General features: G+C 31.5%; 1 protein-coding gene across 1 annotated transcript; it reads right to left on the reverse strand.

Moving 5' to 3' along the window:
* Positions 1-8,994: 8,994 nt before the first annotated feature.
* Positions 8,995-10,959, reverse strand: LOC122268813 (uncharacterized). The gene is made up of 2 exons (XM_043039276.1): positions 10,081-10,959; positions 8,995-9,984 (listed from the first exon to the last, which is right to left on the reverse strand). Exons 1-2 carry the CDS (start codon positions 10,957-10,959, stop codon positions 8,995-8,997), a joined length of 1,869 nt encoding a protein of 622 aa, XP_042895210.1.
* Positions 10,960-11,870: the final 911 nt, after the last annotated feature.

Here is an 11,870-nt window from a genome sequence, read left to right on the forward strand (position 1 = left end):
AGCGGGAAGGACTACCGAGATTAGCCAAAAGCCGATATCCTCGAGACGATGGGCCAAGTCCGAGGGAATCTATGCTGGACGTCCGGTGTTCCCCTTCTACATGCCTAAGTCGCTTGAAATTAGAATAGCTGGAGAAATTTCGAGATCCTAGCCGAGGAGTTTGTCCATGAGTTCATCTACCTTTCCGGTGGGCGGTTCCAGAGAGCAAACAGTAAATTCTTTTGGGTACTTATAAAACTTTAAATTTTATTTCGTTAACATTTTAGAGGAATCATTTACCGTAAATTCTGAACTGTTATGTTGTGTTTTTTTGTGTAGAAGAACAATCAGTATTTAAGTGTGATTTATAGATATCATAAACCAAGTCTGTGTTTTTAGTAATGTTAAAGGCAGTTTTTATTTTTTAAATGTCTTTTTTTGAACTGTAGAAATTGAAGGTTATGCTTGAGTGTTTTAAGGTTGCATTTTTGTTTTAATTAATGTATAAGTGTTTTTTCCCATGTTAGCATTTGGAAATGTGTGAAATTATGTTTTTTGAAGATTTAGAGGTGCAATAAAAATGAGTTTTAAATGTTAAAAGTTTTTTGTAATTCATTAGATATTTGTCTACTAAATAACCTGGGTAACCGTTACTAAATTTAAATTTTGAGATCACAGCCAAAGGGGTAACGGTACAGCCGCGAGCGTGCATTTAACATAATGTATCGCAGGTTTCTTTCATGCAACAGTCATGCAATGTGAGTGGTTTTTTTATTTTATTTTATATCTGTTGTTGAACAGCCGATCCAATTTTTGGTTCACGACTACTAATTTTCAACTCCATAGCCTTGTAATTTTGTATCAACCTAGAAGACAAGAAAACTCCTGGATCAGTGCCCCTAGAAGTATTGATTTGTTATGGGAGCATAGAGGATTTTCGACTCGACAGATTTAACGTGCATCAGTCACCATTTACTACACGGGGAGTGTTCGGTCGGCTTAGGATCGAACCCGCGAACATGAACATGAACCCAGTGCCCTACAAACCAGGCTATCCAGGCCCAGAGTGTGTGTAGTTTGAACTTATTCTTGAGTGCTAAAAAAACTAGAACAATATTTACGATTACCTAATTGACTTTTATTAATTATTTTCAACTGATAGACTAAGAGTAATAAAGAGCGTGACACTTGACAGTATAACAATGTCAATTTGCAAGAGGGGAAAAAAATAGAAAATCTGTTACAAATATCTGATGTCCGTGACGCAAGAAGTTTCTTTTCATAATTAATATGAAATTTTTTTTGACGTTTTCAAGGAATGATAAACAAAAATATGCATATAAAATATCAAAATGAAAAGAAGAAGAAGGAAAAGAAGGAGTATTTTAATGTTGTTTAAAAACATGCTTGTTACGTGGAAAAATGCTTTTTATGCTATAAACTTCCCCATAAAATGTAAAGGTGCCTCAAAAAGCGCATAGTATGCATGTAGTTGTAGACGAATATATACAAAAATGAATACATAAAAGAAATGTATAACTTCCGTTTATGATATACCCAGCTTCTGTCTCCTAAAACATTTTTAAAGAATGCGGAAAATATTTTTTTCTTCTTTTATCTTCCTTCTAAATTAATAAAAAAGAATATTTAATTTTCTTTTTTGCAACGTAATTTGAGATATTTTAGAAATTATCGCTTCAGTTTATCACACGCATTTATTTTTTTTTAATATTACTGAAATATTTCATTAACTGCTAGCCTTGCATCGAAAAAAAAAATCTTTCTTCTTTTCAAAAGCATGCATTTTTTCAATTAAATTGTGATGTGATTTTAATATTGATGATTATGATTAATATGATTAATATTGATGTGATTTTGATTTGAAATTTTGATACGATTTTAACCAAGTCACAACGCTCGGTTGGTACTAATAAATTAAAATATGGTCTTAACGCATTAATTTTTAATCATCATCGTCATATTTTCTAAATATGCATTTCAAGTATTTCAGTGATAGTTTAAAGGTGACACACATCTTAATGTATTTAGCTTTTTTAAATAAATTATTATTCACTACATTTATAAGGTTCATTACTAATGCAACATATTCTATAATTTAACCTCATCATAATATTGCGTAAAGCGGATACAACTAGTTTGAAGATGAAGCCTTTGATATTATATCAGTCTCTAGGTGAGTAATCAGGTCTTGCACTCTGTTATATTTAGGAAGCTTATCAGGAATTAAAATGAGCTAAATCGATATTTGCATTGTCCTATTAATACACTAATTTAAGTTTCTCAGCTAGCATACAATTTTCTTGTGTGTTACATAGATGAAAACATGTAAATATCAATGTTTATATAAGGATTGTAGAGATAATAGTTTATGTTAAAAAAGAAAAAAAAATATTGGAAAAAATATTAAAACCTAGCTAATCGATACTTGCTTGTTTGATACCAAGTGAGTTTCAATCCTCTTTCCTGTTTGTTTAAAAATATTAATTGTAGTCAATTATTTGCATAGTAATTCCAATTCTTCTTGTCGAATAAATTTAACAAATTAGTTCCATAAGATTCGCATAAATCTGCTAATTATTGAAAGTAATCTGATAACATTTAACTTCGATTCACTTCGGTTTCGTTCGAATTTATATTATTATTCTTTCTGAACTGTGAGTTTAATCGATGAATAAACTGTTTCCACATCCTCTCATCATCGTTCACAGTGAATGAGGAGAGAATGAGGAAAGTCATGTGACGAAACTTGGATCACTTTGTGATACACTACTTTGATGTAAAGTTGTTGCCTCCATTTTTGGTGGTAAAAAAACAAGAAACTTCTTCACTGTGCATGATATCAGCGCGATACTTGCTAACAAAAATATATTAATGAATTGAATATATTAATGAATTAATAGAGACAAATTGGAAAAGTAATCGACACAAATTTTTCTAAATACAACAAAATCAAATGCTAAAAATGGATAAAGTAAAATAGAGTATCGTAAACTGTAAAACATTTTTGTTTACCTTAACAACAGCAATGGCGGTAACTACTTTTTACCAAATTAGGGATCCACTACACCAGGAATGTTCTATTACCCTACTTGGTGTATAGCAGCTGCCATAACTTTTACCCATTGGCAAAATGGGTCTTGTTTTGGGTTTGATGGGGTGCGCATCTTATTTGGACGTCTTAACACTTTTCAACTGCGTCAAGGGTAAAGTAAACAGCACTCATATGTCTTCATTGCGTGCGTTGCTATGGTGACCGCTGACGTTTAATATTTTTTCTTTAGAATTCCTTTTTTCACTTTTAATTTTTCAATGCATTAACTTGGTGAGTTTATTTTTGAGATATGGGACCAAAGAGTTCTCATAAATACTTCTTGAGTTGTGAATAAAAAAGAATTTCGTCATTTGAAGGTTGTTTTTATTTCATCATTCGTTTTGTTTTTATTGTTTTAATTAAGAATCAAAAATTCTAACCTTCAGTTCAAACTCTGTCATTTTCAATACTAATTCACGTGAATATCGCAAATGAAGAGGATCCCAAACTGATTGCCACGGTCTCAAAGGTTAGAGTTGAAGTAAGAAAAAAACGATGCCAAGGTAAGTTTTACCGAGGCTCAAAAAGCCAATGTCAAGCAACGTAGACGGGAATACCTTAAGCGTTACACACAAACAGAAAAATGAAAGGATTCCGTTCGCAAACGCAAGTCTGAAGTCGGTTCCTCGCAGAAGTACCAAATTGGTTCACAGAATTGAACCCTACCGAAGAGTGAATGGTCTCTCTCCGAACCCCTTTCATGCAAATACGAGAACTGGGTGTTGATCCCCAGTTAGGAATAAAGGAATCCATTGTCAACGTACCCAATGAATTACACAAGACCGTAGACTGTCTTCCACGCAATATAAATGATTCATCATTCACTATAGTCATGTAAAATTGAAAGAAAAAAGCCTAGCTTTCAAATCCAATTTCATGTATGAGCTTGTGAATCCGAAACGGGTGTATCATGCAGCTTACAATCTCCTTTAAGCATTTTTGTACCAATCCGAAATTGTTAATATTGATCTCGATTGGCTGTTCTAAGTTTGTTCAACCATCAAAAGAATTTACACAGAATGTGTCTGAGCTGCATTCAACTATGTCTGCGAAATTATGTACCGAGCAGTTCAGAATTAACAGCTAAAGATGTCCGAGATGTGTCCTAGATGTAAAGCTGCTTTTCCAGAAGAAAATTAAACAACCATTTTGCCAATGGGAAAACTGGTGATTGACTTGAGGTAATCACAATTTCTTTTTTATTTATTTATGTTTAAAATTAAATTTCCTTGGAAAGGGTGTCGTAAGAAGAGTCTCTCTCTCTGTTCGCTTACAAAAGCGATCAAGGATTCAATCAATTTCAGACCATCATCAAGAGGAAGTCTTTTCTTCTGTATGCTTATTGAAGTTCGATTTATTTTTTCTTGATTCTTCAGAACATTTCTGTCTAATTTACTTTGGTATTTTTAATAAATGTATGCTAATAAAAATTATAATTGAAAAAAAATAGAACTTCTGATACACCATGACCATAACGAACAGAAAAATTATAAAATAACTGATATAAATATTGCAAATTTTGGTATTAATAGCCGGATGTCTCGTCTTTTTCCATCAGAACTGTATTTAATGTACGGAATTGTTTTTGTTTTTCTATTTTGTGAGATTTTTTCTTCTCAGTGTAAGCTGCATATATAAAATCACAAACTCACATTTCATTCCAGTTCTTTAAAATTAATTTTTCAAATGATCGGACATATTTTTTTAACCTGATAAATTTTACTAACATTTGAATAAAATTATGTGCTTTAATTCCCTACTTTTCGTAGATGTTTAAAAGCAAATTGTGATAGGCCAAAAATAATTTGGCATTCCTTTAAAGTCTAAACATATAAGTCTGAACAATTTTGAAATCACTTTATTTTAAACCGAATACTATAATTTTTTTAAATTTTGTAATCAGTAGTTCAAAGATTTAAAATTTTAGTAAGATAAGATTAACATAAGAGTCAGTAAATGTATTTTCAAACTAAATTCATTAATTTAAAACAAAAAAATTCACTTATTCTTCAAAAATTATATTTATTTGTTTATCAACCAGAGGAACATCTTTAAGTCGAACTCGAACAAAGCTTAACAGGACGGAAGCTGAAAGACATTATACGTGATAAAATTACTTAAAAGCAGTTCACACTGATATTAAAAAAATAAAATATTGTTATCCATATTACACAACTAAAAATATGCACATATCCATAAGTTGCGAAAAACAAAACATTCAATAAAATCACAATTATTTACAAACAGCAACTAACCCACGATTGCAAACTCGACTTCTGGTGCTAAAAAAAAGCGCGCAAAGAATCGGGGTTTTCGGAAGGAAAAACAATTCTCATTTTGTTTGAATGAAGGGAGGAGCAATCTGATGTTAAAATTTTTTTTTTGATTTAAATTACCTTAAAATAAAGTGTGCCTTCACAAAACTTTTTGAGTTGTTCATTATCAGATCTGGAAAGGTATTTCCCCAAAATTTTTACAGAGTAAAAGTTTTTTTCTGAAAATTTATACTGAAGTAACTATTTTCGTGCAGAAAAATAGTACTTTCTACTTATATTAAGACATATTATATCATATTACTTACATTACTACTTATATTCACTTATATTACTTATTGCCATTTAAATAAAAACTTTCATAAAAGTTTCATTTAACTGAATAATTGTTTTGAAAATCGATTTTAAATAAAAACATGAAGGTCCCATAAAAATATAAAATCCCGTTCCATACCAGAAAAATTAGCAATTGCCCAGGGAGCTCGAGCAAATCCATAAAATATAAGACTTCTTTCTTAAAGCGATACGAAATGGAATACGCCTTGGTCTCATTTTTAAGAAATAATAGATTGTTTTGAACAATCAAAAAATATTTTTGAAAAAATAAAGTTCGTTTCCTTTAGTAAAAGATGAAAATTTATTAAAAATATTTTAAATTAATATTCTCTATCTTTTACTTTAATCCGATTCTACTTCATTTCGATTTTCGATTTTTAAGAAAAATTGTATTTCAATTCTCTAAATACTTAAAGACAGATCAAAGAAGAATTATAAACATTTTTAATAATCAGTTAAATTAAATTTATATTTGAGCTTTCAACTGAAAAGTAATAAATGCAGCATACGTATTAAAAAAAATATTATTTTAAGCTCTTGCACAACTTTAATTAAACATAACTGGCTGTCAAGATTTTCATCCTTATTATTTCAATATTCTGATAACGCAAGCTTCCTATAAGAAATGCAAAGAAAATCAGCTTTTTGGGCAATAATTTAATTCAATTTTACTTTTAATTTTTGAAAAAAATGTTCTACCATCATTAAAACGACCCTCAAGGGTAAATTATTTCCCTAATCTGGGAAGGAACAAAAATATCTCAACAAACTAAGTAGCTTGTTTTGATTCAACTTTATATTTAAACCTTTAAAAAATGTTTCAAACTAATGAGAATATTAAATTTTAAAAGTCCCAAAATTTCTTTCAAAAACACGTTTTTTGTTCTTTCTTTTAAATTTATTCCAAAACTCTTTTGTAAGAATTAAGTGCTGCTATTAGTCAGATTTTCTGTAGAAAAACTAAAAAAATAATAATAAATGTTTTAAAATGAGTTACTAAAATTAATAAATATCACTTCAATGTCTTTTTCACATTGGAAATATTACTTTATATTGTTGACTGAACACCAAGCTAAATAATAATTGTTTTGTAGCAATCTTATTACAAAAATGTCATTATCTTAAGGTATCTGACTAATAAAAAAACATGATTTTAAACAAAATTGAGTTTATTATGAATTCTGAATCCCTGAACTCAAACCTTTATAAAAGTAATTTATTTTTGTTTTATTTCTAAGAGTACTTTAATTTGTTTTAGCTTTCGTGCAAGGTGCTAACAGTGGACAGAATAGTGCTTTTAAGTATTCAGATGCGTTCATCTCAAAATCAGGTTCTTTTTCACATTTTACGCCACCTTATTGACGATATCTCATGTTGCTTTTAAAATATTTGTCTATAAATTTCCATGTGTGTATAGGATTATGGCACACATGGATTGATCTACAGACTAAGAAAACAAGTGGAGTTTCCTTTTTTAGGCATGTTTTTTCACAAAGAGAAGTGTGGAAATGTTTTTAAAAATTTCCTTTTTTTAACTACATTGATCTCTAACTCAGTAATATATGTGCTTGCTTTTAATATAATAGTTTAGAACATAGTTAATGTCTTTTATGTAAAAGGCTCAAGGGATTTTTTGTCTTGGGCGATAAAATTTTTATACAACGTTTTGCGTGCATGCAAAACAAACGCTATTAAAAATAAAGATAAAAAATTATAAATTAGTAATAATTTTTTTGCTAATTTTATACGTTTATACAAATAATAAAATATATAAATTATTTTTTTTTTAAATTTTATTATAATATTTGAGAAAAAAGTTGTCGAAACTAGTCGGGTACCTTAATTATTCTTCTGCATATATATTTTTGTGAGCATGTATTTATGTTGGAAATACGAATGTATTAATACAACTTCATATTCAGAAAAAGAATTAAAAATTGTATAAAACTATAATTTCTGACTGTCTCGGGAGAGAAAATTTTCCACTGTGGATTTTGAAGGTTAATCTTTTCAAATAAAAAAAAATTGTCACTGGAGCAATCGGGAAGACAAAATGGAAAACTTTTCAGTGATATCTTGATGAATATCTTTAATATTGAGATATATATAAAATTAATACTTTTCAAAAAGTCTTCAGAAGAAAAAAAATGCGAAAAAGTTAAGAAAAAGCTACATGGTTTATTACGATTATTTATCCAACAGATACTGTTACAAATGTCAATTTAGGCGTAAATATTGTAGCTGATAAATAAAAGGTCTTTTTTCTGATCTACTAATACTGATACCTTTTTCTTCATTCCAAGAATCTAAGAGAAATGAAAATAAAAATGAAACCTTTTTAATTTTATTACCGAAATCCAATACTTTTTATCGAAAGTTTGTATGAAACGAATGAAGAAAAATACTTCCTCACCTAATTACTGTTTTTTAATAAAGCAAATTCATAGTGCAAATGCTAACCTAATTCTTCAGAAAAATCATTTAAATACATAAAACTTTATTTGATCAGCGTACAAATATGCCTTTTTTACAATTTTCAGATTTTTTTTTCAATATTGTGAAAGAGGTAGAATTTATTCCTTGTACTTAATAAAAGACTCCTCATTTCTCACGTTTTGTCCGAAAAATTGTTTCTCATTTCCACTCCTTCACTTAATTAATTATTATTATATTATGTTATATCTGCTATAATTTTTTAATTATTTTTATTGTATCATCATGACTATTATTATATCATTATATACTACTCATTTGATCAATTATTTTTCTTAAAATATTTGGTTTCAATTATTTTATCAACGTCATGTGTGGGGCAAGTATTACCAAAGCTATCTGAATTGCAGTTACTGAGATTAGTTAGAAACTTTTTTGAATTTTTTTGTTTGCTGTTGTTTTATATCCCATTTTCCTAAGAAACGTTACACAGAGTTTCAGGAATTCTTTTTTACTGAAACGTTATTTTATAAAATGTTTTTAGAAATTTTTAGTAATAGGGGAAGAGCGGGCAAGATGGACCTCTTAAGGAAACTTGGTCTAAAAAATAGTAAACTAGAGCAATTTTATATATTTTATATTGTAAACATATAGTGGAAACATTGCTCTTACATATTGTGTTGGTTATAAACGTAAATGTTTCTAATTACAATCAACACTAAAACAAGTATCTCATAGAACAAACTCTTTTTACTATCGCAAATGTACACAAAAAAATATATACAAAATATGTTGCCAACAAAAGAATAATGTAAGAAATAATATAAGAAATAATATAAGAAATAATCACTGCATCTGCGTTCACGCACTTGCGTCTGGAACATCCTCCCCACAATGATCAACCTCAAGAGGAATGATCAGTTGAACAGGTCGGGAGATTTCCTTACCTTCGGAACATAAAGTACAAGTGCGGACTTTTCCATCGCGTCCTTTAATTAGCCCGGTTACCAATCCTCTTTTCCACGTATGTCGTGGTCTTACATCTTCGTGAAGTAGTACTATGTCTCCAACACGAGCATGAAATGATTTTTGAATGTTGCGTACTTGGTGGAAAGATCTTAATTGCAATAAATAGTCCTTAGACCATTCCTTCCAAAATGCGTCGAATAAATCCTGTTGTTGCTTGTACAATTTTGTCAGATTTCTACTAGATGTTGCAGGCTGTGGAGGTATGTTTGTATGTCTTTTACCGGTAAGAAAATGGGATGGTGTTAATGTTTCTTCAGGATCATCATTTCCTTGTTCATAAACTAACGGTCGACTATTTAATTTGACTTCAACACCAAATAATGCTGTAGAAAGACCTTCTTCATCTAACAAGGTTCGACCAAGGGATTTTCGCAAACATCTTTTTGTTAGTCCGATCAAACGTTCCCACCATCCTCCCCACCAAGCCGCTCGTGCAACAATAAATTTCCACTTAATTCCCGTCTGGGCATAATATTGCTGAACTTTTGACGATGTCAAGTTGTCCCATAAAATGGATAGCTCTTTATTAGCGGCATGGAAGGTAGTGGCGTTGTCAGTGTATATTGTATGAGGGATTCCTCTTCTGCCTACAAATCTTTTTAAGGCCATGAGAAATTTGTCAGTAGTGAGGTCAGAGACTAGTTCGATATGTACGGCACGAGTAGTTGAGCAAGTGAAAAGTGCGATATAGGCTGTATTTAAAGGTTTCAAGTTACGGACATAAAGTGAGCCGGCGAAGTCTATGCCAATAGTAGCAAATGGAAGACAAGGTGTAATTCTGTCTCTTGGTAAAGGAGCTTCGATTTGTTGACTTCTAGATGCCTGTGAAAGTTTTCAAGGTAGACATTTATAGAGCACTCGTTTAATGACTTCACGTCCTCGTATTATCCAGAAGTTGGAACGAATCTCTGAAAGTACAATTTGAACACCTAAGTGATGAAGCTTCACATGTGTGTAGTATATGAAGAGATGTACAAAAGGATGAGAACCATCAAGAAGCAAAGGGTGTTTTTGCTCATTTTTGAGCGATGCAAACTGTAATCTACCTCCTAATCGTATGAGATTTTTTTGAAGAAATGGGTTAAAACGGCTAATTTTTGAAGATTTTGGCAAAAGGGATTTATTTTGTAAAGCGTTAAGCTCTGCCGAAAAGCATTGCTTTGGCACTGTAAGAATCCAATAGTTTTTTGCTGTGTTAAGCTCATCACATGTGAGATCAATAGAAATGCGCTGCTTGGATCGACAGTTATACAAGAAGCGAAATATCCATGCTGTAACTCTAAGAAGTTTCATATATGAACTGAAGCGCGATATATCAATAAGAGGTTGGTAAGAAGTTATCAATAAAGATTGAGAAGCTGGTTTACGTAGTTCAGCATAAATATCTGGATTAACGTCACTCAGTTGTTTTGAAGGCCAAAACTTTGATGACTGGGTTAGCCAGGTAGGTCCTAGCCACCAAAGATCCAATGATTTAAGCTCTGTTGGTGCAGCACCACAAGATAAAAGGTCGGCAGGATTTTCATTGCCGGGACAATGCCGCCATTGTGTTGGATTTGTGTAATTGAGAATTTCGTTCGTTCGGTTACAGACAAAAGTTTTCCACCGATTTGGTTCACCTTGTATCCAATTTAAGGCAACTGCTGAGTCACTCCAAAGTGTCGCTGTGTTCTTATCCAGTTTAGTTTCTGTACAGAAATAATGGAGTAATCGAGCACCCAATAATGCGGCTAACAGCTCCAAGCGGGGGAGTGTTATTCTCTTCAAAGGAGAAAGTCTATTACGACTGCAAAACATTCGAACATGAAATTTAGTATCTTCTTTGAATCGTACATNTGGAGTAATCGAGCACCCAATAATGCGGCTAACAGCTCCAAGCGGGGGAGTGTTATTTTTTTCAAAGGAGAAAGTCTATTACGACTGCAAAACATTCGAACATGAAATTTAGTATCTTCTGTGAATCGTACATATAACACTGTACCGTAAGCACGTTCCGAAGCATCGCAGAATACGTGAATGGTAACATCAGCAGAAGATATTCCAATCCATCTGGGGATTCGAATGTTGTTTAAATGTGGTAAGTGCATAATGAATTTTGACCACCTTGATGCGATAGATGGGGGTAAAAGTTCGTCTCAGTCAATACCACATAGCCATGTATCTTGAAGGAGAATTTTTCCTACTACAGTAGATGGTGAGAAAATTCCCAAGGGATCAAAAATCTTTGAGATTGTTTTCAGAAGTAAGAGTTTAGTGACCGGTTCCTTAAACAAATCATGGTCATGCTCCTTAATATTTTGATGAAACGAATCTTCTTCTGTATCCCAATGGACACCTAAGACTTGAGTCTTACTTTTAAACTTTATTTTTTCTTTCTTCCATTCGTTTTTCAAAACTTGTGAGTTGGTACTCCATTTCGCTAAGGGAAGGCTTATAAGACTCGCAAGTTCTTGCATTTCGTGAAATAGGGTTTTCACTTCGATTTCTGAATTAACTCCCACAGCGAAATCATCCATGAAAATATTGCCTTTTAGATGTTTAGCTGCTGTGGGATAAATGTTGGAGTACATGCAGCATAATTCGTCAAGTGTAGCTGAAAGAAGGAATGGGCTGCTGGTTAATCCAAAGGGTAAACGTGTAAATTGATAGACCACAATTTCATTCTCTAGCTGCAAATGTCCATCATCATTTTTCCTAGTTTTGAACCA

Source organism: Parasteatoda tepidariorum, chromosome 3, assembly GCF_043381705.1.
Source record: "Parasteatoda tepidariorum isolate YZ-2023 chromosome 3, CAS_Ptep_4.0, whole genome shotgun sequence".
NCBI lineage: Eukaryota > Metazoa > Arthropoda > Arachnida > Araneae > Theridiidae > Parasteatoda > Parasteatoda tepidariorum.